This window comes from Nestor notabilis, unplaced genomic scaffold (genome assembly GCF_000696875.1).
Source record: "Nestor notabilis isolate BGI_N333 unplaced genomic scaffold, ASM69687v1 scaffold786, whole genome shotgun sequence".
In the NCBI taxonomy this organism is placed as follows: domain Eukaryota; kingdom Metazoa; phylum Chordata; class Aves; order Psittaciformes; family Psittacidae; genus Nestor; species Nestor notabilis.
Window position 1 is genome coordinate 16,411 of NW_009934011.1, and position 27,964 is coordinate 44,374.

The window sequence follows — 27,964 nt, forward strand, 5'->3', positions numbered from 1 at the left end:
CTTGCATTTAAAAAGTCATGAGAGAGATAGCCCAAATATCTATAGTCCTTCCTATCTTTAGTGCTCTCCATTACATTCTTGGTATGCCACACATTCTTTTTTTCATTTAAACTGGCTCTTTACTAGAAAGGATTTACAAAATACTTCAGAGAAGACACATTACACTCTAACTTAATTCTTTGTATACTTGCCATATTCTCCCCAGATCTTGCCATAGAAAGCTTTGGGGTGGTCATTGGGTATTACCATTTTTAAAAAAGCTCCAATATTTTGTTATTAAATTATCTAAAGGCTTTTCAAATTGTCAATCTTAAAATTATCTATAGATGGATTTAAGAATATTAATTCTGCAACAATTGGTTTTTTTTTAATTAAGCAAATGGAATTTTGTGATTTTGTTCCCTAAGGTGTTTTGCTCCCACTTTAATATCTAGATATTTCTGCTTCATTAATGAATCCTTCTTCAAAATATATCACCACACTAGAGGAATAGTGGTTTTGATCAGTTATGATGTGAGATATGGCAATGGAGAGATCAAGAGACTTCTGTCACATCACAACGAAAGGCTGACCCTATGCTAAACTTGGAAAGTTTAAGCAAATTTCCTGGCTGTTCAAACCCCCAGATACATTTATAGTTTTATAAGAAAACATGTATTGATAAAGAGAAGGGCTAGCAGATATCATCTCTGTAAGAACTGAGGTGAGATTAGAAGGATGTGTATTACTGTATACGTGAATGCTATCTTAACCACAGCTAATTGCTACAAGTAATTTTGCAGGCCCAGTTAATCTAATGGGTGATCTATTTTTCTTTTTAATAAAAAAGAATAAGAAAAATGAAGCAATGAACTTTCCTGCTAACAATGACTATGGGGTTTGTGATATCACCCATGATCCCACCTGCTCATGAATGATCAGTAAACACTCTGAATTTTCTTCAGGATTATATGGATGAGTTTGAAGAGCGCAGAGGGAAAGGCAGCTTTCCTGCTATGATCACTCCAGCTTATCAAAATGCCAAGAAAGCAAATGAATTGGCAAGTGATGTAAGTATGAAACCTGAATCAATACAATTCATAAACAATTAAAACCAGCAGTTTGTCAGAGCAGTGCCTGGAAGGAGAATGCTAAAATTACACTTGAGAAGTAAACAACAATGACATTTCACTGCATTGCTGGGAGCAGGGTGGCTCAAGGGATTAATAATATCCATTAATACAAGAGGACACAGCTCCAACTTGCATGAGGCAGGAGATGGATGTAGCAACTAATGGGGATTCCTACTGTTAGGTTAACCCTCCTGGCAAATCTGCACCTGTATTATTAATGAAACCTTCAACTGCCTTAATCATCCTGTGGACTACTGTGGTATTCCCAGTAGTGAATAAATGGAGGATGAATGAGCTGAACTGGTTTTGATATTTTGATGTATCATGCCTCTAGCACAAAACAAGTCATATGGAGGAAAAGAAACCATAGAATATGTCACTGTCACTTCACAAGACTGAGCCTATTTCTGGGCTGGGGATTTTCAGGTTTAGGTGGTAAGCTAAAGAATTGGCAAGGAAGGTGGTGGTGTGTGATTCTTGCATGCAGGCCATTGATTAAAGATCCTCAGTCCTATTTGGAGAGGCTGTTTCCTGTGGCTGCTGTGAAGGGTTCCTGCTAGTTACAACCTTTATAGTGTGGACACCAATCCCCCATGGGGCTATCTGAGCTGATGGGCTCAGGCTGTTTTCTGTTGAGTCTTTCAGCTTCTACTAGCTTGGACTAGGCACTAGCAGTAAATAGAGTGAAAGGATCAGTCATATTCTTGTTACATGAGCTTATGACTGAGAATGTGAAAAACCTGAAACCTTCTGTGAGCGATCCTGATAACAAACTCAGTGATCCCCTGTTTAAACATGAAATATTTAACCTCTCCACATTCAGGTGGAAGTTTCATAGGTTTTCAAAATGCTAATGGTCAGTACTTCCCTTATTAATTTGCAGTAACATTTGCACACTAGAGTAATTATCAAGCTTCTTCCTATCTTTAAAGCCTGTGAAACTGTGTGCAGACTTGTGAAATAAAAAACCCAAACACTTTGCACTTCAGCACATTTAAAATGACTTGTTTTGTACATTGTGAATCTGTTTTTTGAAGCTGTAACATAAGATGAAAAACATAAGCATCTCATTGTACGCAGGAAATACTGAAATATATTCCCAATGGGGGTTTAGCTGGACAAAGTTTGGCAAAAGTCTGATATTAGTATCACCTCTCTTCACCCATCTGAGCCCAATTTAAGTCAATAATCTGATGTCTATATGAAATTAACAGATCCCTTATTTCAATCTTGGTTTGGCAGAGAACTATCATTCCCTTAAAAATACTATACAAGCAAAAAGATACAGCTTTTAAAAAAGTTAATTAACTTGATGACTGTCTGGAATTCTCTGACTAGAAGCCTAAAAATAAAGTGCTGAGAATGAACTGCAGTAATAGAAGAGCACACAAACTCCAGACAGTCACTGGCGAAGAATCTGCTAGTTATCTGTTCAAGCTATGAACACTAGAGCTGTTCAATCTATGTAAAAAGTGGATTTTAAGAATTGCTGTCTAGTGAAGTGTCTTGACAGGAATTGTTGGGGCTGGGACTTTGTATGTGATTTATTTCAGGAACAGCTTGCAGTGTTTCAACTTAGCAATTTCAATTTGCTTATCAAAGTAAGAATAGGAGAGATCTTATCCTGCCTCATGAAGCCAGTCTAAATAGCAGTGGTGAAAAGGTAGACATCTATTTTATAATTTTTCCTACTTTTTTTTTTAGATAAAATACAAGAAAGATCTTTCCAAGATGAAAGGTGCAGCTCACTTTCACTCCCTAACAGCTGAAGATAACTTGGCCCTTAAGCAAGCCCAGAGTGTTAACAAGCTTGTCAGTGAGGTAAGGGGTTCGATCAATCTGTTAACAAGTTAATGCAGCTCATACAAACATTTGTGTCTGATGGGTAAGGACTACAGATATTGTTCTTATTGCCCTGCATGTAACATACATGATCTGTAGGTATCTCAGTAATGGGAAAGAAAGGTGCAAGAGCAGATGTTCACATGCTGTTCTCTGACACTTCCAATGATCTGTATGGAAGTATGGGAAACTAACCCCAGAAGAGTAACCCTAATTCTGGCCACATTAAGAACATAAATCTAAAAAAACCCCAACCTGAATTGTGCTCTTAATGTCATGTGAAGCTATAATCATAAATGCTTTAGGATAACTTGGGTCTGTTAGGATACTTTAGAGCATTTCAAAGAAGGTTCTACTGATAATTAGGAAGTAATGCCAACTCAGCCAAAATTTGTACCATTCTGTTAACGCAGGTTTCTGTTTTCTTCCATCATGTGAAAGACTGTGAGTTACTGCTAATGAATTCTTCTTCTGCTTGGCAAGAGAAGATTGCTAGGGAATTCTCAGTAGATTCTGAATTATTAATTTATTTATAGTGTCATATCAGCTATAAAGATATTAATAAATGTGAGTTTCTAGAAATTTCCCCATGGCAGTTTAAAAACTTATACTCTTGAGATGTCAAAGTATAAAACCTTCAATAATGAAAAACCCCTGGAAGTAGGACTGGAAGGGGCCTCCTGGGCCAATGATTCCTGGCTCCTGCTGTTTCGACACAGTATCGTATAATCCTCTTCTTCTAATTTCTAGCCTGCATTTATTCCTGTCCACTTTATTACTACTGTGCTTTGTGCCAACATTGCCCTTTAGTTTAAAAGTTCTTCTCCCCGCATGGTTGCTTTTCTGAGATGTTTACAAAAGGATATAATTTTCTTCTCTCTGCCTTTTGTTTTCCTAGACTAAGCAAGCCAAATTATTCTCATCTCTCACAGTCTTGCATTGCAGCCACTACAGGCTGAGTGCACGTTCCTTAAACAGGAATGACTGTAAGAGTACATAATTTCTTGCTGGATTCTGGTACATGGCACACGCACTTCCCAGTGCCTGCTCAAAAATCTCTTCTTGCTCCAGCCTTGGTCTACATTTACCTTTTTGATGGCTGTGTTACTCTGTCATCTTACCCTCTTTCTGTGGTCAGCCTACATATGAACAGTTTTCTCTTTCTTAGCCTTTCCAGGTGATGAGCTCTTATAGCTGATTTTTTTATGATTCCTCCCTACATATATTAACTTCTACATCGCTGAATTTAGTCCCATTTCCATTACCACTCCTTTTAATATCACCCTCAACATTCCTACTTCAGAGTAAGGTACTTAATGAAAATATTAAACCAGTTCTGTATTTAAACTTACTCTGAAGAATTCTGCTGGTAAGCTTCTCCCTGGTCAATCCTTCATGGTGGAAAACACCCATTGCTTTTTTTGCTTTCATTTGCTCCACACTCACCATAAAATTCCTTCATAGATCCTTGTTTTTGTTAATGATTTTCCTCATGGCACTGTCTCATACACTTTGCTGAGGTCCAAATGGATGAAATTGGTTGTATTCCTTTTGCCTATGAAGCAAGAACTGAGTATATGAAAATCATATTGATTTTCGTCATATGTCATCTGATTAAAGCCGTGTCTGAACAGTGGGTCTGGCTAATAAAAAGTATGTGTAGGAACTTGACAGAGCATGTTAAGGTTTTACTGTATCTATCTCTTGTACATTTTTGTCACTAAGGTGGAGTATAAGAAGGATCTTGAAAACAACAGAGGCTACAGCATGAACTACTGTGATACTCCACAATTCAAGAATGTGAGCAAGATCTCAAAATTCACTAGTGATGTAAGTTTCCAGTACTTCACATGTGGCTTTCTTAACCTGGTAGCTGCTGGAATTTCAAGTCATCTGTGTGTTTGCTTCAGATGTGCTGGGCATTTGGTTATAACTGATTTTAACCCATATCTGTACAGCACCTATCCTAGTGTATCCTGATAGATAACTGGGGCTCATTTTATACAGGTTTATGAAATATGGAAGAGAAGTTGCTTACAATGGACTGCTAATCTAGACAAGTAGCTGTCAATTGTTACTGTTATCTGTTGTAATTATTACTTATTTAATTTTGCATATCCATTTCCTGACTGGAAAGGAAAGCAGAAAATACTTTACCAGAGTTCATGTCAGAGAGGAACATGTTTACTGTGTGAAAGTAATCAATAGTAATAATTATCACACATGATGAAGTATAATTTTGTTTTACACTGCTTGCTACCATTCTCTGATATCCAGTAGGAGTAAATCTTTTGCCACATGCATGAGAATGGTTTATCTAGTCAAATACCCTACTCTGGGCTTTGTGAAAGCTGCACCAGAACAGTCTAGTTTTGGTAGATGATTATAATTTAATTTGTTAATGTACAAATAATGCTTCCCTGCAACTTCATTCTAATATCTGTTTCTGATTAAAAAAATATGCAGCAACAGAATGTGCAGGTATCACCTTTATGTGGCATCCAGGTGATATGAAGAACATGTAAGTGACATCTTGTAAAACAGGAAACTCACAGAGTTATTAAAGTGCTGAGGTTGTTCTGGACTCATGAGTTTCTGTAGTGGTGCAACACTACTGGGCCACAGCTGTAATAGTTTGTCTCACTGCTGCAACATATGGAAACTGGAAACATATTGAAAAAATTAAATATATTAGAGGGCTTTTTGCCTTTTTTGTGCACAGCTTAAATACAAAGAAACCTACCAGAACCAGATGAAAGGTCATTATGTGGGTATCGGGATGGACAAGCGAATGCTACATGCCATGAAGGTTGGCAGCTTGGCAAGCAATGTAAGTCTTTTTTAATCACACTTGTATGGCTGTTGCTTTCTTATCTTAAAGTTTTTTCCAGAATTAAGTTGATAAAAAACTTTAGATCATATTGTATTGGGTATCTAAAAGATAGATATGTTGAGAAAAGGAGAAATTGTGGAAACCTTTTTGTACTGATTTATAGCTCACTGTGTGTAAGAAGTTAAAATAAGCAAATTCAGTTATCTGGCAACATACTGAGCTCTTTCAGTTTTCTTTGACATCAGTAGAACACTGAAGGTTACTTGCCACCACCCCCAGGGTCAGACCTCTGCTGAAAAAACGATCTCTAATGAAGATTTCTGGATTCCAATTTAATTTACTGGGTTAGTCAAGAAGCTATTTCATTACATACCATTCCTTCAAGTACATTATTTACAAATCTGTAAGAAGCTTGAGAACTAAGCAGAAAGATAAAAGAAATGTGTCATAGGTGGAAGTTAAGTTAATGCTCCCACTGTTGGCATTGGATTAATTGAGGAGCTGAAAAAGAATCAATTAGTGGCTAAACTATGCAAATAATTTCATTTTCTTTGTCACTCATGACATTGAACTTACTTTGTTTTCTGCATTTAATATTAATATTATTGTTTCTCCTTTCCTCTTGACTGATAATTATTCAAACAAATGACAGCTTAAAAAAAAAAAAAGTTTTTTTTTTTTTGTTCTCCCTGTGTTTCAGATAGCCTATAAATCTGATTACAAACATGACGGTGTTGACTACAATTACCCAGCTACTCTCACTCCTTCGTATCAGACAACAAGGAAGTTGGTCCCTTTGAAAGATGTAAATAGTATTTTTTTTCCCTATGACTTGCATGGCTTATCCTGTCCCTGTAGGAGAGCTTGTGATAGGCTGCATGTGTCAAATGGTGATTTGATCATGGGAGCAGACAGCTAGAGATAACAAAGTTAAAGCAAAAAAGGTGCAGGGAGTCAAGAGGGCTCAGAGGAATAGAAAGTGCTGCCACCTCCTGTCATTGGCTTCAGTTCAGCACAGGTTGTACAGTGATGTGAAATAAGTGAGCTCTGCCCTATCCCTAGTTTGTGCTGCAGAACATCTCACCATCCTGGAGCAGCTTCAACCACAGCATCAAGCACTGAAAGGATGTGGAGACTTAAATAGGCTTCTCATCCTTTGTGAATTCCCTGAAAACAGGTGTTTCCCTTTGAAGGGGAACTAATTGATCACAAACAAAGCGGAACTAATTGGTCACATAACCTTCCTTATACCTGTGATCTGTGTGAGAGAGGTGCCCTCTGTGCTTGGGGTTGAGTTACTGATGGAACAACATGAAGAAATTTGTGTAGTGCTGTGGTTAAATGAGCTCTACAGCCTGATAGAGATAAAAATAGTCTAAGTGATGGTTAAGAATATCAGTTTTATAGGAATGCTTTTGAGGACTAGCTGAAACTGCAACTTTTTAAGAATTTGTGGGTTTGAACAAGAGGGCTTATAAGTGAAGTTCATTTTCATACAAACTGTAATCTCAGACTGGGAAATTTTTAGAGCATTAACTCACACATCATCCAAGAGATCCTGGCATTTTCCTCACCTCAATTTATTATGATTTGAGTCATAATTTATCCAGAATATTAGCTAATAAAACTTTGTCTACTCATTCTCTCATTTTCTAGTCTGGACACTTCTTCCCTTATTAAATCTTTTTGTTTAATCTTAAATTAGGTAAACTACAGGCAAAGCATAGAAAAGCTGAAGTACAGCTCTGTTGCCAGCACTCCACAAATTGCTCAAGCCAAGATAAATGCACAGCAGCTCAGTGATGTAAGTTCTGTCATCATTAACCACCATTATTTGTTACAATTATAAGATAATTTTATTTCATAGCACTTGTAGCACTTAAGTGTTTTTATTCTTGGTAGTTCATCTGCAGATTTACAATCAAAACAAGGATAAAAACTGAGTTAAATCCTTTCCAAAAATGTGGCAAGCATACCAGTAGATGTAATGTTTTCCTCCATTTTTAATGTTCCTATTCATATGCTTTGTCAGGGATTTTTCTTCTGTGTATTTATAATGCATGTTTTCTGATAATATATTTTCTACTTATCAATAATAAGTAACTATTCTATTTATAGAATAACTGTTCTACTTCCCAGTACCTAGGTAAAAGTTATAATTGCCTTATTGCCCTCATATATTGTCAGCCATACCTATCTATAACATATGGCACTAATAGCCTGAAATTCAATAGCAGTTAATCAATTTAACAGTCATATTGTGAGTGAGTTAAAAATAACTTTGTTGTTGACTTTTTCAATATGTGGCAGCTGAACTACCGAGCCGAGTATGAGAAGACAAAAACAAACTACACTCTGCCTCAGGATGTGCCTCAGTTAGTCAAAGCAAAAGCAAATGCTGAGTTATACAGTGAGGTAAGCCACATGGTGTGGAAGTGTTGGTACTCATGATGCTGTTAATAGACAGAAATGAATATAGAGATGATGACAGTATTTCTGGAAGCATTTCACATTTATCATTGGTCTTTACTAAACAGCACGAAATATGGTATAGGTATTCTGATACGGATATTCTGATATAGGTTAGGGATGCCATCTCAAGTACAGTGAAACTACTAGACCTTTTCAGATGATTTGACTTGGTTTGGTAAATCAGGTGGTATTTGTATGAAGAAGCAACATTTGCATAGTTGTGATAACTTAAAGCTTATTGAAGTCAATGGAAAGAAACACGGTGACTTCAGTGAACTTGGATCAAGCCCACTGTTGCTGCCATTCAGAATTCCTGACAATATGTATTGATTTACTTAAGCACCTGGGTATTAAAATCAAGAACTTCCAGGAAAAGTTTAAATTCTATTTAATTTTTAAAGTATTTTTTTTCAGGCCTCCACTGTTGTAGATAGTTTTGGAGGGAAAAAAGCTCAACAAGACAAATAAGTGCAAAACCTCCAGACTTATTATTGATGTGACTGTTATTTTTGAACCAGTTTCGTAATTTTTCATGGTTGTGAGTTGGCATTACTGTAGGTTTTTCCTGGAGTATTCATACCTTGTGTTTTTCCCCTAAGTTTTAATTGAGTTGCATTAGTAGTCTTGTGGAGCAACACTTTTTGTGGCTATAACGTGCTGGGATGCATGCTCATTGTTAGATACTAGTAAAATTTGAAAAGCCAAATCCAGACTTCCCGGATACTTCATTAAATGCATGTATAGTATGCATGAGGGCATACTTGGTCCTGCTCTAATGGAATTTCAAGTGGAACCTTGAAAAAGAGCTTAAATAACTAGTACTAATATTAACTTTCAGAAGTTAAGCATGTGATTCTCATGTATTTCATCTACATTTGTGATATAGTGTGGCTCATGAGCACGCTTTTGAAGCAAGTTTGCTGATCGTAAGGTTACACTGAGCTTTACTTCACATTGTGTGGTTTTCTCACAGCACATGAGCTGGCTTCCTTCTGAATGCAGCCAAACTGAAAGATTGCACCTTACATAAAGCACCTTACATAAAGAACTGCAGCTACAAATAGGCATTCCGTGCATGGGACCTGACTAGTTCTAGTCTGTTGGTGGGGGAAGAAAAATCCTGCAATGAGTAGTGTGATGTCTGATTCTGAGACAACAGCCCTATTTATCACCTCCTGTTGATCTACACTATTTGTACATGTAGACATAACCACAGGCACTTTTGGAAAACCTTCTCTCACCTATGCCTGTTTAAAATTGAGAGCTATTGGTGCATGTTCTGGGGTTTAAAGTAAACTCCAAGTATAAAGTTCTTCACTCAATCCTCAACAATTAATTAGCTCAAAATGGTAATGAACTGTGATTTAAGAAGGTTCCAGTTTCAGAACTGAGCATAGTTACGCTTCTGTTTTGCTCCTAGTAATTTTCATGTTTGAAGATCATGTGTGTTTATGTCTTAGTGACATGTTGCTGTCTTTCCTTTCTCAGATTAAATACAAAGAAGGCTGGGAGAAGAGTAAGGGCCAGGGCTTTGAAATGAAACTTGATTCTCTGCCTCTACTTGCTGCCAAAGCTTCAAGGGATCTTGCCAGTGATGTATGTTGTATTTAATTACCTAGGAATTATTCTTTATGTAAGTTGCTATAGAACAGGCAACTAGAGTTTAGCTCACTTCATCTGGATTTTTATGTCATGTCCTGCATTTGGCTGTCCATCTTTCTCAATGGCTGGTGAACAGTTGGAAACTTTCTCAGACTCTGCTTCACTCTGAAAATTACTTTTTCTAAATACAAATGTACAGAAGGAAGCAAAAAAACCCCATTATTAAACTCAGTGTTTTGAATTGTTTATAGCCTCAAAAATATTGTTATCATCCACTTTGTATTACAATAAAATATTGTAATCATCCATATTGTTATCATGCAAAGGGAATGAATATTTCTTTAGTTTGCTTCCTTGACATAAACACATGTATCTAGAACAATTTCCAAACAAACTCTTTTCAACAACTTACCTCATGATTCTTAGCCTGCGGAGAGGCAAAAAAAGGAAGAAACTTTTCTTGCAAGTAGGAAGTGTTCAGCGATGACAGTGATTCCAAAATCCCACCTCATTAAGAAAATAAAATCTTTAACACCTTGCTGTTTTTTAACATGATTAATTCCTTCTCTTTTGATTAAGAGCCAGATAATTTAGCTAATCAGTTTATAAGCATATGTACCTCATAGGAGTGACACTTAAAGAATGAGGTTAAAGACAACATAAATGATTACCAACCTTGCACCATTGGGATACCTGAAGTGACAACATGAGAATCAGACTAAGCCCTTCTAAATTTTGACCATCCAAGCTGCAAGTGAAAAACCTCTTGATTATCTCTTGGGTAACTGAAAATGTTCTTTAACTTAAACTAGTTTTTTCACAGATTAAATATAAAGAAGAATATGAAAAAACAAAAGGAAAAGCAATTGGAGCCAAAGATTCAAGACTTTTACACTCTCTAAAGGTTGCCAAGATGAGTAGTGAGGTAAATTATTTATTTCTCTTAGTCAGAAGGTGTTATTCCTAATTATGAATCTTTCAGCAACAATATGCAATCTACCACTGTTACTGCTTCCACTATAAGAAATTCTTGGAAGCATTTAACAAAACAAAGGTTGGTTTCCTTCCTCTGTCTGTGGATCTGTAATGATTGCACAGTATTTTTGTTCTCATAAGGAATTTTTGGGCTGATGGTGTCCTTATTTTGGGGCAGGAAAATAACATTCTATTAAACCCCCAGTATAAACACTTCTACCTGAAACTTTCAAGCAGATTAAAGTATGTTTAAAAGTCATATATGCTGTAATAGAGAAGATGTCTCCAGACTCCGCCATCTGTTTTGTGGATTCCTTATAGAACCCGAACAAGAGCAGACATTTAAGATAGCTTTGACTTTGCAATGCACTGGTACAGACAACTTGTTTTCATTTCTTCTATTTCTAGGTTGCCTACAAAAAAGATTTTGAGGAGAGTAAGACACATTTCCATCTGCCTATGGATATGATAAACCTGAGGCATGCTAAGAAGGCCCAGGAACTTGCTAGTGACTTAGATTATAGAAAGAGGCTGCATGAATACACAGTGGTTCCAGAAGACATAAAGACAAAATGGGCAAAGAAGGCCTATGGTCTCCAGAGTGATGTAAGATGATGTATACTCAGCTTAACTGTTACAAGCAGCATGAGTTTACAGACTTTTTAAGTTTGATGTTAATTCTCATTTCATACGATGCTGTTTGATTACACTATGACTTATTTTATATGTCTTTTCAATGCCTTTGAAACTGGAAAGAGTTCAAATGTTCACATGCAAAAATTTACTTGTGTTCCACATGCCAATAAGTGTCATTTTCCTCTACAGCTTCGATATAGGGCAGATCTGATGTGGATGAAAGGAGCTGGGTGTATCACAGAAGGAAGTCTTAATATACAACAAGCCAAAAAAGCAGGAGATTTGGTCAGTGAGGTAAGAAAAGTACTCAGGCTTCTGTCTGTTGTTTATTCCAAGGTTTATATGCACTCATTCCACTAAATTATGTGGAATAGGTAAGTAATTCCTAATACTGAAAACCTGACAAATGGAAGAACTGATGGGTGTTGTTTAGTTATTTGACAGTTTAGGAGATCCTGGATTAGAGGTTAAAAATATGTTTTCCCATTATATGATTATTGTGTTGAGTTTGTGAGGCAGAAGAGCCCATAATTATGCTTCCACCTCTTTTCATTCACCTGCCCATTTTGCAGAGCAGTGTTGGAAGGAGTTAGAATTTCTATGGCACATGCTACATGAAGTGCATAAAGTTTTAAGGAACAGTGTTGAAAAATTAGATGTTTGTTAGCCACGTTTGGAATTTCCTTGCTCTTTGGCAAATAAGGGATGTGACTTTACTGGCAGCTTCAGCTTGTGCTGCTTCTCATTGCTTTCACTTGATTAATTCATGGTTTTACACTGCCATTAACCTTATGGAAGTACACTTCCTCAGCTGCTTAGCTATGGTTCAGTCATCTCACTAGTGCTAGGAAAACTAGAGGACAGATAGAAGAATACATTAGGGGAAGTTTGACAAGAAGGATAAAATTCCACTTAGTGCTGGGGGAAGGAACAGAAGCCAGTTAGTTACTGGAGATCACACTCTCTAATACATTGGGTCTCTGACATCCTCTCACTACTTCTGCGAGGGGGAAAAAATACATCTGAGAAACAGAAGAAGAGCAGCTACTTTCAGATCTACTGTCTTGCTAGGGATAGACTGACATCTGCTGCTGTCGTGTGCTGTGGTAATAATCACTTCCACAAATATTTAATCCATAATGATCTGCCTTTTCATTCCAGTGCTGCATAAGGCCAAGATGTGGCTGACAGTCACCTGAACTGGAGGCTGGTGGATAGTATTTTAAAGATCTCTATTGCCATACAGAGCCTGGCATTTTGTCATTTCTTTGCAGAATGTCACTACATTGTGTTCCATGCAATGTGACAAAACATGCTGGTTTTAATCTGCCTCCCTTCCTTCCAGGTTCCTAAAATAAAGCGATGAGCACCTCTTTGAAGTGCTGCATGCTTTTTTAACTTCTATTTTGTGTTCCCCTAGCAGAGACACAGCATAAACTGATCTGTTCACCCATCAGTTCAAACAGAAGAATTTCTCTACTGAAATGCCAGATAATGAAAAAATGCATTTACACCCTTCCTAGGTGGAATGCCCCACTTCATGGTTGATCTGTTAGAGTAAGAATTTGACTAAAGTATACAAGCAGTATGCTTGGTCTCCCCTATCATACTGTGGTCTTGAAATAAGCTGCTGAATTTCCTTGGACCGTCTCAAAGATAGAGAGGGATGCTTAGCATGCTCCCTAATGAGTGATGCAAAAGACTGAGGCAGAGGCATTGATACAAAACAGGTCTAATCCAAAGTTTGATGAAGTCTGTGAAAGTTTTCTGTTCACTTTGGTGTGTTTCAGATATAAAACAAAAAGTAAGGACAGTCTTATTTACCAAACTAGAAACAGTCTCTATGAAAATTTGTCCATTCAAATAAATTTTATATAAGTACTGGTACCAGAAGATGAATGAAGCACCATGTTTTTTCCCCACAACCAAGACTTGAGCCTGGTGGAGTCCTCTCACAGCTGTTGCTCCCGGGAAGGCTTGACTTTAGTGTCTACACTGAGCTCTTCTTCGGAAAGAGCTGGGAGGTGGTGGGCAAGACTCTGAATTTGAGTTACCTTCAGGACACTGAAATTGCCCATTCTAATTTAGAATTTAGAAATATGTTAGTAACTTAAAAGTATCTCAGTAACATGTTCAGTGATTTGAATAACATGTGCTACACTTGAGAGGTCTCACTTAAGAAAATAAGATAGTAATATTGATTGTGTAGCTTAAGAGCTGTCTTGGCCCCTGGCTTAAGTCACATTCAGTTTCTGAAAGACACTCACTGGTTGGTGTGCAACTAGATCTTGTAAGATATGTAGCTAGTACCTCTGGCACCAAAGAGTATCCATGCTTGCAGTGTTTAGCAACAATACATTTGGCATACTCTTGCACTACCCTCCTCACCTTGGAAATACTAGCAGTGTATTTGTAGTATTTGGAAGCTTATGTTGTTGATACCTTGCTAAAACTGCCTTGGGAATTTACAGGGGACTTTTGGCTCTATCAGTCATGTATTTTTTGAAAGCACTACATTTTTGGGGGAAGATAAATATTGTAGAAACTTTGGTGTAACCTCCTGTAATTTGATGCAGAAAAAGTACAGACAGAAGGCTGATGCTCTGAAGTTCACCAGTGTGGCTGACAGTTCTCAGATCAAGCATGCCAAGAAAAGCCAGGAACTGCAAAGTGATGTGAGTCCTTGACTGAATTTGTCTCTTTGCAAGTAACTTCCTCATAATGTGGTCATTCCTGAGATACAAACACTGGGGGGGTGGTGGTGGTGGAAGAGAACCCAGTCATGAAACCTTTCTGAATATGAAATTTCTTGAGATTTATTTCCAAGGGTTTTTTATTTGTTTACTTGATGAATTCTCTCATTGAATTCTCTGAACTAGAAAAACAACAACAAAAATCAAACCCCAGTGGGAATGAAAATAGACAAGTGAGGCTTCTCAGAAATGATGTCAAAGGCTGGGGATGCCTCTACAAGGCAATCTTGATGATGGGCTAGATTCAAGTATGGCTGAAATGCATTCATGGGAGGATACCTGAGTATTCCTGAGGCATTAATGTCATCTGCATGAGAACTGGTTGTCCATGAGGTAGTAAAAGTGAGGAAGGAAGCTGGAGGAGAATCACAGTATTCCTAGCTGATCCTCAGGCAGTGCTTCAAAGCAAGGTGGACATTAGCAAAGGGACTGACACACATTCATCCCAGGCTCTGTGTTTCTCTCCACTGAGGGCCCTGTCAGAGTGCCTGAAGTTATATCAGCCTTGTTAGACAACACATTCTGCAGCTGTGGCTGTTAAAGTACTTTACTTATTTTACTAAGTACTTTACTTTTTGATGTTATAATTCTATGATTTAGTAAAATGCTAAAATAGCCATATTTCCTACAGGTGGGTGCCTTCAGAATACTCCATATTCTTCTTTGGGGTGGGTGACACTGGCAGGTGGAATAGAATAGGATAGGATAGGATATTTCGGTATGAAGGGACCTACAGTCTTCATCTAGTCCAACTGCCTGACCATTTCAGGGCTGAGATAGTACTTCAGAACTCCTTGGCAGGATTTAAGATGACAGGAACTCACTTGTAAGTTTACAAAAGGAGAGGAACCTGTTGTTAAAATTGCTGACCAACTAATTTTGGAAGAGTAGTGACTTGTCAAGCCTTTTTTAAATTACTATTAATATGTTGTGCCTTGAAATGAAGATCCTGCCAGGTTCTCAGTTGCTATGTGGATGAAGCATTACTGCTTCTTGAGTTGTCTTTTTCAGGCAGCTACCATGTTTCCTTTTTTTGCTCCTCTACATCAATAAAAACACAGCACTTGCTTGAATGAGTGTTGTGTCTCAAAGATGACACCAGATTGAATCAGAGGAGAAACACTGGTCTCCTGGCTCCTGTTATCTCCCGTGTACTGGGCAATGCTGCTTTTCTGTATGTGTGTTGAATTCAGAATAGTAACAGTGGATTTAGAGCTTTATAGTAGGGACATTTCTTTTCCCCGCTTTCTGTAAGAAAAGATGTAAGAAATACAACTTTGTGAAATGGGCATCTTTTTCTCAGCTTTTCAACATCTCCTCTAACAGCTTCATGGGCTTCTGAAACAGGGCAGTTCATTTCTCTATTGATGTTGCTCTGGGATGTAAAATGGAGATGTTTGCTAGTTGGATCATAAAAGGTCCTTGATATTTTCATTCAAAGTTGGAATGTTTGTTAGTCCTCACTGGAGTACTGTGTCAGCAATTACATTTAGGTCACAAACTTTCTTTGCAGATTCAATTGCAGAGAACAGTGTTCTTCATTTCATGCCTAAAATCAACTATTTCTGTGCTCTATTAAAGACTTTCATTCTGCCCAAAAAGTAGCTGCAGTTTAATATTGAATGAAATATATTCTTGGATACATTTTATACAGACTATGAATTGCTGACAGCTTTATAGCCTGTTAAGTAGCTAAGTTTAGGAAAGAGGATTAAGGTCTCCTGATATGTATGTTGTTTCACTGCTTCCATGAGTAATTTGGTCAACCTGACTCTGTGGGTCAGCTTTTAAATTCATATTTGCAAAAGAAGTCATGATGCTAAAGACTAACTCACCAAATAAATTAACCTTAACAAATCCCATAATATGGGGTCATTTAATCACTATTAAACATGGACTACTGCTTGTTAACCATGCTTTTCTTTCTGTGGACAGGTTGCCTACAGGTCAGGAAAAGAGCAGTTTCTTCATCAATACACCATTAGCAAAGATGATCCTGTCTTCCTGCTGGCCAAAGCAAATGCTGCCAATATCAGTGAGGTACTGTGTAAGACAGAGGTTTGGTTTCACTCCTGTGCATAGTTACAGCTGCTGTTGCAATGCTTATTCTGTAGGTAAAAATTAGGTTCTTTCTTTGTAAAGATACAAATGTTTTAGATGTAAAAACTCTGTATCTAAATTTAATCACTGTCTTTTAATTAAATACTAGTCGCATCTGCTGTTCTGAGGACTTGTCACTTCTAGAGTTTGAAGCTGTATTTTCCACATGCTTCCAGATGAGTGGCATACTGACAATTTCACTGGAACCAGTGAGATAATGGGGTTACAGTACCCACAGTGTCCACAGTTACAATATGTATGTGAAGACACCAGATGTCTTCTTTAAACATATGGTTGCTGGGCACGGAGTGTATGCTGGCCTGATGTTATTTGAGAGCCTTCACTGTTACTGTAGAACAAACAGAATATATTGATAGCAATAAAGAGTCTGTGTTATTGTCATCTCTTTAGAAACTCTACAAGAGTAGTTGGGAGAAGCAGAAGGAAAAAGGATTTGTGCTTCGTCTGGATGCTTTGTCATTCTTGACAGCTAAGGCAAAGAGGGATCTGGCAAGTGATGTGAGTATGGACTCCATCAGCCTTCTTTATTTATAGGACAGCTGACAATCCAGGTTGCTACCAGAGTGTTGGGGATGTGTCACATATGTCTCTGTGCCTTGAGCCACCCTCAATCGATTCATGCTAAGGAGCAATGGAGGAGTTGACTGGGTGATTGGCATTCTGTAATTAGTCAGAAGATTTGCTCTGAGCAATTCAGAGTTTTTCCCCACATGCTGACTGTGGTTTTCTATTCTCATTTTGACCCGAGGGTGAATTTTAGAACTCAAAATGAAGTGGAAATCTGCTGTGAAACATCATAACTTAGTACATCTATGCCTGGCCAGAAAATTCCCGAAAGAACCTTCTGACCTCAGTGCTTAGAGAATGTTGGCTTTCCTAGAAAGAACCAAAAAGAAGAGGTTTCTTGAAGATTTTTGTGAACATATTATTATTGAGAAAGCATTTATTCTTTATAAACACTTATTAATTTCTGAAGTATTCCGGTTCTTTTTTGCAAGTGGACTTCTTAGTTGCTTGTGTTGAGGACTGAGCATGTCACAGCACGGATAGACCATTGCTTTACTACTAGCAGAGCTGTCAGTTCAGCAGCTTAGATCAATAACTTGTGATCTATTTTTTTCTTCACAGATTAAATATAAGGAAGGTTATGAAAAGATGAAGGGTAAGCTGATTGGAGTAAAGGCTGTGGAGGAAGATTCACAGATGGCGCATTCCCTTCAAATGTCAAAGTTGCAGAGTGATCTGGAGTACAGGAAGGGATTTGAGGATACAAAGAATCAGTTCCATGTCTCCATGGATATGGTTAACCTTGTCCATGCCAAAAAGGCTCAGAATTTGGCCACAGATAAAGGATACAAGACAGCTCTCCACCACTACACAGCCCTGCCTACTGACATGAAAGTGGCATGGGCCAAGTGGGCCTATGGATTGCAGAGTGATGTAAGTCCTGACTTAATATATTTCAATGCTCCTTCATTTAACCCATTCAGACACTTAGGGCTGAGTTTATTCAGATGTTTATGCGTTTAATGCCATGATATTGCACTTAATATTTCAACTATTAAGCAGTTAATATTAAACTAGTAAATATTAACCACATATTTGCTCAAAAGATATGTGCAGTGCAAAAAGGGTACAGTTTTGAGGAGAATTATAATCCTGTTTATGAGCATGGCTTCTTCAGAGCCTACTTCAAATGTTAATAAAACACTAGGATTTGTATATGATGTATATTTATTTTTTTTACCTAATGTGCAGGGAGGTTTAATAATGTATAGTGATAAAATTCCTTACAGGTTACATGCTCAGCTGTAACCATCAGGTAAACTGTCTGATACTGTAAATGGTTACTGTAAATTAGGCATTCCATTCTGAGGTTTTAAGTCAGAACTGTTCAAGGAGGCTAAGATAGGCATCTGTACAGGCCTTCTTGAGGTATAACCACTGAAACCCTCCTGGCTTCTTTGAGAAGGGCATCTGTAGTGCTTGTATATGCTTTTGGAATTCTGTTGGTAGGAGAGATTTCATGAGGAAAATGAGAAACAGTCCTGTACACTTCCTCCTTAAAAACATATGGAAAATGAAAACCTAAATGCTTTCCCTCCAGTATAACAAAAGGATAGGGGTTGGAAAATACTAAATATCATTTTCTTATCATTGCAAATCATGAATGATCTTTTAAACAGTGTACTATGTACAATAAAACTGAAGTTTTTGCCACATTAGGTAAAAATTACAAATGACAGTAAGGTGTAGACCACTTCTAAAAATTACCTTTCACAGCATATTGCACAAGTGCTGGTGAGTCCTGATACTTCTACATCATTCTCTAATTTTTTTTGCTTCCCTTGCAACTGTACAATAGTGAATAAAACAAAAGCAGGCACTAATTTGACTTGGTTGTTGTTCCTGAGATGTCTGACTCCTTTAATGGCATTTTAAGTGTATGAACACCAACAATAGGGTTTTTTCTTTCTCTTTGTCAGAACCGATACAGAGCAGATTTGAACTGGATGAAAGGAGCTGGATGGATAGCCACTGGGTCATTAAATGTGGAGCAGGCTAAGAAGGCAGGAGAACTCATTAGTGAGGTGAGATTTCATGACAGCATGTAACAGAATTTGCTGCATAATGCGTGCAAAATGTCTGTATAAAATTAAAATAATTTCCACTCAAAGGGGAAAGAAAAAGGCATAGCACATGAAAGCCCTCAAAACCAGGGATAGGACTGGTAATTAGAGGGAAACCAGATACCAAACACACACCAGTAGGAGTCCATATAGCCTTTGCAAAAACAAAGTAGGTGACAAATGATATTATGAATAATAATGGCAATCAAACAGTGCTCAATTGCTACCCACTAGCCTACCTTTTTAATGAAGCAGAACAGTAGAGATGATGAAAAGATCCAGTCATTGGACCCAGAACCTGCTTTTGTAACAGATGCACGTTCCTTCTTGCTCCTTTTTCTTATATATTCATGCTAGCTATTGATATTCATATAGATATCTCTGTCTGTAGCTGTCTATCGGCCCAAGTAGTTTTCATCCTTATTTCTCCCTATAACCAGTATCATTTACAGGAAAAGGCAAACTCTAGAATCCTTTGTGCCAGTCTCATGAGGTCTTCTCAGGCCTGGTGGAAATGGTTAAAAGGTTCGTAGCATTCAGTTACTGTTATTTTATAGGGAGTCCTACTGGCCAAATCTGCTGCAGTAGGAGACTGAATCCTGTGATTCTCTTAGATAGCCCTGGGTGATGCAGGAATCATCTGTCCATTCACTCAGTGAGAATTAACAGTATAACCACTAGTGTAGTGTCTCAGAAAATGTGGTCATCCTTTCATATCTGCTGATTGCGAACACAGGTTTTTCTCCCATGTAATCATCTACAGTGAAGAAGGATGGGTATTTTAGGCAGCATAAATTAGATTCTCAGCTAGTGTCAAGTAAGGTAGCTTCATAAAAGCTATTACAGCAATGCTGGCTGGAATAGTAACCCTAAACCTGTAGAGGTATACCATTTTGATGTTATAGTAGTGTAAACTGCTAAGTAGAAATTTGATCTCCTAGGTTGTCCATATCAACCTTTTTGTGAGTACTAAATAATTTTAGATGGCTATGAGCCTCCTCCTTTCTTACATGCACACAGTGACTAGCCCTTGTAATACTGCTAAAAAGCAATTGCCAGAATATTTCTAGGAGTTTTATGTAGACATGTTCTGGTCAACACTTATTTGTCTCTACAGGACGAAGCATAAACCACTTTTGTCCCCAGTTAAACTTAGAAAGATTGCTTATTTTTAAGGGATTGCTTTCCGAAATGAAACATTGCTCATAAGCTTGTGATACCTTAGAAGGGTTAATGTGGTTTACATGGGTATTTTGAGTCCCGAAAGAATCAAGATGTTGCCTCAGATAAGCTTCTGTGGATCACAGCTCAATTTAAAGGAGGATGACAGGCCTTTAGACTCAAGCACTGAGATAGGAACATTATTATTGATTTGGGAGTTCATCACAGGCATTGGGAAAATTTAGTATGCACTATTTGGAGAAGAGATAAGAGTATTGATGGGTTTAGGACAACTAATGTGGGAAGGGAAGCATTCAGAGACCTGGCCATGTAGAAAAAGTGACATTTTGCCATCAAACAGCCTTCATCTTAATTATGTATGTATAACAAGGTCTCTCAGAAGCTACTATGGGTCCTTTCAAGCAAGCAGAATTAATATAATTATCTAGAAGATATACCATAAAAATTAGGCATAGTGTTAATGGCTGCACAGATTTGCTGTAAGTGTAAGGAGGAAACCTAAACCCTGGAACAGTAAGTTAAATGGTTGCCATTATTAACACACTACAAATGTGTATCATCTCTTGCTTGAAGAAACTATGAATAAAAAATATAATCAGTCATGCTGTATTTGAAATAATCTGAAAAAGATTTTAAAGTCCTGAGTTCTGGAGTACTTAGGTAGGCAAAATCCAGTTTTGAGATGTTTTCCTTATATTTAGGGAGAAATACTTTAATATTAATCGGCAAAAGGTTATTGTTAAATTGAAACAAATATTAATCTGAAGGTACCTAGGACATAAAGATGAGGAAAGAGGAATAATAATTATGTTCACAAATTCACTCTAATCTCCAGCAACCTATGATTTTTCTCTTTCAAATAGCATGAAAGAGCAGCACAAAATTCACAGCTTTGATCTTTTTCTGCTCAACAGAAGAAGTACCGTCAGCATCCATATGCTTTGAAGTTTACCAGTATTAAAGACACTCCTGAGATGATCCAGGCTAGAATTAGTTATAACCAGGCTGTGGATGTAAGTTATAATGTATATACATTATGATTATAAGAGTGGTATCCTCTTTGAACGACCTGATTGAAGCACTGGCTTTCTCTCTCTTTCTTTCTCTGAGATTATCCTTGGGAACCATGAAACTTCTGTGTTCTGGTGTGGTGCATCTCACAAAGAGCATGTTTCTAACTTGGAATGGGAAGTCATTGAGATGCCAGTAAAATGAATGGGAGTTTCATGTAAAAAGGGCTTTCTGTCCAATTGACTTTTTTTCCAGAAGTAACATTTAAGAGTAAGACTGACCTTTGACCTTCAGAGTCTTTTGGCTTCTTGAAATTCCTTGAGGAAGAACATATTTGGGGTCCTTTCTCCTTTTCAAGCAGATCTTTCAAATTTCAGTTTCTGCATATGCTTTCAAAACAAAATGTAAGGCAGCATGACAAGGAAGAAAAAAATAAATTATTTCAAGCTGTCATCCTGCTGAGAGAGAAATCCAGGAGGGGAAACCTGAAAGGGAAGAATTGAGGCTGTTTGGTGTTTAAACATGTTTATTTTTAATAGAAGAGCGATTTAAAAATATTGTAGACTTAACTGGGATAATACAGAAGTGAGTAGTAAGCAAAAGTCACTCAAAAAAGACAAGTTTCAAACATGAGAGGATGTTTATTTTGAAAATAGATATTTTTAAAGTGAAGAAGAAGATGAAAGACTTTGTGTAAAACACATGCTATTGTAATACTTAGAGTGTTTATGCCTTTGGTTTAATTAATAAGATCCAAAAGGCTTACATCTCAGGCAGGATAAATATAAGTCATTTTGTTCTGCTGTGCCACCATCAAAATCAGTCTGCTGCTCTACTTCACACATGGAGTTCTCATTAATTTTCCTCTTATTGAGTTCCAGTACAAATGGGTGTACTTACTAAAGAAAGTGGCAGCAGGGTGAAATGGAGAGTTTCATCCTAATTTCAAACCATCACACAGAATTAACAGCCTGGGAAAGGCAAGCCAGGAGGTCCAAAACATGGATCATATCTAAGGCCAAATCAAAAGGTGGTGATCTGTGCTCATCTGAAATGATGGTGTCAATGTAAGAAGAAACTAAACTAGGAAAGATAAGGTGAAAGAGGTGAACTGTGCATAGCCACCATAGGGGAAGTTCCAGTTAACTGCATAGAACTCCTCTTACCTGTCTGCAGACATCTATAAGTTAGCTAGTCCTGGGCCAACCCTATATTCTGACTCCAAGAACTTATGTGAGTAGCTCATATAGACACCCATTTTATGATGGGATCACTCACCTTCTGAGTATTTTTATTCTGCCATTGACTGTTGAGCACCCCCTTGCAACTAGCTCTGGAACTAAATTTGGAGTAATTGCACAGCTAATTACCATTATATTGATCTGCTAAAAATTAACAACTTTGGAGAGATGTGCTTGGGGAACTTCAATTTCCCATATTTCTGTGGAAGTTTTGGTGGGTGACTGCACATATGCTGGAAGTCTTATCAACTTAATATTCAAAAGTTTTTTGAATACTTTTTGACTAATACATTTGCCTGTATCTGTTAATGCTACTGTCACTTTTCTGTAGCCTCTGCTTTCCACAGACCTATTTGTCAATGTTTTTGTCTGAACAATGTGTATGTGTAGTGAGTACTTGCTACTGAAATTCATCTCTATTTGCAGAGGCTGTACAAGGAGCATGGAGAGAGTGTAAAGCATCAGTATACACCAACAACAGATCTTCCTGAAATCCTTCAGGCCAAATTAAATGCTATGAATATCAGTGAGGTATAAATCTGACCTTTAATATTTTAAAGGAAAGTGAAAAAGTTGAGAGTGCTTTGCTGTTAGTCTTTCACAGGAAAGCATACTAAATTTCTTTCTTTTCCCTAGTATATGATCATTCTATGGTCTAAATGTTCCTGAAGTAATATGAGACGTCATCTTCTCCTAACTTAGATTAGGAATGAACTAATACATGTTTATAATGGACATTTTCAATTAGATTATTCCTGTTGTGTATTGCTAGTTTAATTTATGTTAGCCCTCTGTGTTGGAGTAGAATGAGATTAATGTGGTAATGCTGCTAGGATAGCAATAATGTTGCAGTGTCAACCCTCTGACAGCAACTCTTCTTTATTCCTGTTCTGTATTTCCTAGTCTCGCTATAAGGAGTCCTGGGGAAAGATGAAAGACGGTGGCTATCAGCTGAAGCTTGATGCCATTCCCTTCCAGGCAGCAAAGGCTTCGGGTGAAATCATAAGTGATGTACGTGAACTTACTGCTGATACTGTCTGGTAGGATATGTCAGTCGTTCCAGACTGTTTCTGCTCTGCTCAGTGGCTCTTGGGAACAGCATGTCCAGATAACTCTACATCCGGGGGGCATCTGGCCTTGGTCTAGTTAATTGTCCTTTTGGAGGTGCGGCCACAATGAAATGTTACTGGAAACTAAGCAAAGGAAGGTTTGCAAAAGCAAACATCCCGTAGCAAAGTTGACCAACTTACCTGCTGTAAGTGACTAGACAATCACAGGGAGTGTTCAGTAGCTGTCCGCCACTGTTAGCTAGGCAGCTTTGGAAGAGATTGCTTATTCAGGAAGTTCTACCCTTCAGGGTTTCTCCTGAGTGTTCTTTGAAGGCTGTAGAGATATACAGATAAATTTCAAGCATAGGAGACTAGTTAGTTGTTCTGACTTTACTAGAGAGCTTATGGAGAGAGGCTCCTCAGAGGCTGATTCTGAGAATCTGTATCAGGTTCTTGTCTTCTGCCACCTGTGTAATAGCAGGTAACTAACTCAAGCTGTTTGTAAGTGTTCATTGTATTTGTTTCGGGATAGGACAGGATGTTAAATAGGATAAAATATTAAAATGTTTGCACAGGTGAGGTCTTCCAAGTATCCACTAAAGGTCCATTCAGATTTATTATCATATTGAGTATAGCTAGAATTTATTGTCCGTACCTCTCTTTCTATAACATAAAACCCCTTTTATTCAGGTTTTAACAATCTGACTAATGCTTCACTTCTATTCACATTTCTATTCTTATTTCCTTTGTAGCACAAGTATAAGGAGGCATTTCAAAAAATGAAAGGACAGATGCTTGGCTCACGTGGCCTGGATGGTGATATTCATATTGCTCATTCAGTCCATGCAGCATCGTTGCAGAGTGATGTAAGTATAAGAAAGAAGAAGTGGGCATTTTGGAACTAGTTTCCTAACAGTAAGTAGTTCCTGATGGAAGATGCGCTTAGCTGTGAGCTAGCTGTGGAATAGCTTACTATTTAAAACTTAGGGCTTTCTCTCCCACTTTCCAGATATAATCATGATATTCTTGACATTGGTTTACGTTATTTACAATTCCATTAATTTGCAAATAAAAGAGACTGTGCATTCTTGCATGATCTCCTGCTGCATACCACTGATGCCTAGCATAGAATATTTTACTCTATAAAAGTATCACTCAGAGGCAGGTCTAACTGAGAGTTAGTAGTGGTCTTTGTACAGAAGTAAATGAGACTTGGTAGAGATAGAAAGTTACTGAGTAATTTCTTTCAATTTACTGTTTTCCTGAAAGACAGAAGGATGAATGAGTTTATGGAATTTCAAGTTGGGCTTTTTTGGTTGGGAAATGGTTCCCACTTGGTCTTGGTGTATGCTGAGAATCACATTATTTGTCCATTGTCTGTAAGAATTTTAACTGTTTAGTGCATTTTGAACACTGTGGCTTGATTAGAAAGCTGTGAAATATTTGTCTGACTTTAAACACATAAATAATCTAAGAACTATTTATTTTCTTGCCATAACTGTCCGTAGTAAGCCTGGTTGTGGACACAGATAGGAGAGTTCATGGATTTCAATGAGTGCTGAGTTTGTGCTGGGCTTCTTTCTTGTGTGATGGTATGTTTAGACATGTAGGTAACAATAAGTGTCTGAAGAATTCATCCTTCTCTCAGGTTATTCTAAGTCAGTTTGATGATCATCAGTCACTCTGGATGTTCATTATCTGGATGATAATGCCTGAACATCTCAAATTTGCATAATCTGATAGGGAAATGTCATGTGAAAAAGTTCTTTGAAGATTTTTACACCTTTCTTTTCCTGGACAGAGACAAAAAGTGAAAAAAAACAACCACTAAAAATGACATTTAAAACTGTGAAATGAAACTTGCTGAATTGATGGAGACCAACAAATAATTGATTGAAGATTTTTACTAATTCTAATATAAATATGGCTGTTTGCATTTTATTCTTAGGCAGTGGTTTCACCTGTGCTTTCTATAAATGCAGTGAATTAAGATTTCATTTATCAGCTTGGTAATTCTGTTGGTTCAATGTATCCAGTTTTAACAAAAAAATATAAATGGTATCTCAGCTTAATTGACTATAATGTAGATGGCTACTATTTTGATAAAGGATAGGCTGCCACGTATTCTAATACTAAATATTGATCATTCACAGTATAGTTAAACAAGTTGGGAACTTACCTTTAAAAAGAATAATTTATACTGGAAAATGGAAGAAATATGGAGAATGTGTCTTCTGATCAAAACCTGAATTCTAATTACCATGCTGTGCTATGTGATCTGTTTTTAATTTGATAGGTGAAATATAAGCAAGGTTTTGAGGATACAAAGACTCACTTCCACCTGCCACTGGATATGATAAACTTGGTACACGCCAAGAAAGCCCAGGCTTTGGTCAGTGAACAAGAATACAGACAGCTGCTACACCAGTACACTTCTTTGACTGATGATGTGAGGTTGAGGTGTGCCAAGAATGCATACAAACTACAGAGTGAGGTAATTTCCAAGTATCCCAGCAATATTTCCCTGTTGGTTTTGATGCAGGAAAGTTCTGTTCCAAATCATGACAGCTGACAGTATGTATTTGAGTAGCAGCTGAGGGATAAACAGTGGCTGTTCCCCCTTGATTACATTCAGGAGTGAGACATTTATCTTATTGGGCAGTTGTACAATGTGTGAGATCACGCTACACCAAGAAGTAAAGCACAGTAATCTTTGATTATCTGGCAGAGAAGTGTTTGCAAGTAAAGATGATTGAGCTGTTTGTAACATACTCTTTTTAAGATCTTGCTAAGCATGTAGACTGGTTGCCAGCTAGTATTTGAGTTGGTTTGCATCTGGGTGAAGTTCACGTGTACTTCCACAAGAAAGATGCGTATTGTTAAAAATCTTATTTTTAAGAGATTTATAAGCTCTGGCCCAAAACATAACCACTGAAATTCTAAGAAGGAAGAGTTTAGCTCCCTACGTAATCTCAAGTAAATTAACTGGATAATGCCTTGCAAATTCAAGGGTAGGCTGTGTCTGTAGGCACAGCCTTGAGCAAAGGGCTTTTAATGGATTACATTGCCTCTGGAGACCTCAGGAGGGGTTGTACCTGGCTCCAAAATGCTACTGTATCTCAGTTTAACACTTTCAGCCAAGGGTCTTAAAGATGTCAGACTGTATTCAAACAAGTATAAACATCAGTTGCCAGTTGTGCTGCCCTAACTTGGATGAAAACACATGTAATCAGAGATTCTGGGGCAGGTTTCCATCCATGCTTTCCTTTGAGTAGGGAGTGAAATGCCAATTGGCAGCAACACATCTCAGAGTACAGAATTTGCTCTGTCTGGTGCTAATAGCTGACAAAAGACCACCTTCTAGTGTTGTTTTCTCTTACCTTCCAACTCATGAAGGGTATTTCCTGTATGCAGCACCATGATGCCTTTGAGTCTAGAGATTAGACCTGGATGGAAGAGGAGCTGGTTCTCAATAAAATGAAGGCATAGTCCTTTTCCATTATCAGTGGGTAGCTGAACCAAGACACTTCATTATCTAAAGCTAGTTCTTCCCACAGTAAGCAGTAGCAGTTTCCACATATCCATCAAGTAGGCAAATCTGTGCTTTGCTATTTGTTTGGTCTGTATAGCTCTTTCTAAACAGAAAATCCTCCTCCACACATTTATCACCATCAATTGAAATAATATTTGTCCTAATGTATCTACCAGTAACGTATTGGTAACTTTTGAGAAAGCATTTCCAATGAGTCCCTGCTGGGTTTGGTGGTCTGGAAAATATTTTAACAAAGTCCATATAGTGACTTAGTGGTATTTTTCCTTAGTGTTCCCTAATTATACTTGACTATTCAGAACTATTAAAACTTAAGGCTATTTTGGCTGCAATTCCACCTATTAAAAAATTTCCAGCTTTTATTTGAAAATCTTTTCATACATTTTCTAAACTGGTCATATATATACTTATAAATAAATAATATCTAGCTGTGATTTACATTTTATATATGAAGAAAATTCATGTATCTAGAAAAAGGTTTTTCAGGGTTACAAATGGAAGTTAGGAGTCCAAGTATCATTCAGTGTTCATGAGACTTAGTAGTCCTAGAATCCTGCCTGTGTACGGTGGATCTGTCAGGGCTGAACACATGCAGACACATAAAGACAGACAAGAACGTAAGATAATTCGTATGAACTCTGTGGTAGATACTAATTTTAAATGGATTTATTTGAATACTGTTATTGTGTTGGTTTGGATGAATAAATATAGGGCATCTCAAATGCAAACTTGTAATTACTTCTGCTTGGTTTTCCTTAGAATTTATACCGGTCTGACATGAACTTTATGAGAGGAGTTGGATGTATTACTCCAGGGGCTCTAGAGATTGAAGGAAAGAAGAAAGCTTCTGAACTCATCAGCGAGGTAACAAAAGAGGGGTTTGATTTCTCCACTACAAACAAGAGTTTGCCAGATGTCTTTCTATTAAACTGGGCTGGCAAAGTGACTCACTGGA

General features: G+C 37.5%; 1 protein-coding gene across 1 annotated transcript in view; it reads left to right on the top strand.

The window, feature by feature from the left end:
* The window catches only part of NRAP (nebulin-related anchoring protein), a 50,102-nt gene that overhangs the window by 10,672 nt on the left and 11,466 nt on the right, over positions 1-27,964 (top strand). Inside the window, exons 10-31 of the mRNA XM_010017118.1 lie at positions 945-1,049; positions 2,817-2,933; positions 4,680-4,784; positions 5,677-5,784; positions 6,488-6,592; positions 7,493-7,591; positions 8,098-8,202; positions 9,748-9,855; positions 10,685-10,786; positions 11,245-11,442; positions 11,662-11,766; positions 14,049-14,147; positions 16,161-16,265; positions 16,737-16,844; positions 17,475-17,786; positions 18,833-18,937; positions 21,073-21,171; positions 22,837-22,941; positions 23,314-23,421; positions 24,212-24,325; positions 25,756-25,953; positions 27,769-27,873. Of these exons, the coding sequence (XP_010015420.1) occupies positions 945-1,049; positions 2,817-2,933; positions 4,680-4,784; positions 5,677-5,784; positions 6,488-6,592; positions 7,493-7,591; positions 8,098-8,202; positions 9,748-9,855; positions 10,685-10,786; positions 11,245-11,442; positions 11,662-11,766; positions 14,049-14,147; positions 16,161-16,265; positions 16,737-16,844; positions 17,475-17,786; positions 18,833-18,937; positions 21,073-21,171; positions 22,837-22,941; positions 23,314-23,421; positions 24,212-24,325; positions 25,756-25,953; positions 27,769-27,873 (2,715 nt within the window). The remainder of the gene's footprint in view (positions 1-944; positions 1,050-2,816; positions 2,934-4,679; positions 4,785-5,676; positions 5,785-6,487; positions 6,593-7,492; positions 7,592-8,097; positions 8,203-9,747; positions 9,856-10,684; positions 10,787-11,244; positions 11,443-11,661; positions 11,767-14,048; positions 14,148-16,160; positions 16,266-16,736; positions 16,845-17,474; positions 17,787-18,832; positions 18,938-21,072; positions 21,172-22,836; positions 22,942-23,313; positions 23,422-24,211; positions 24,326-25,755; positions 25,954-27,768; positions 27,874-27,964) is intronic.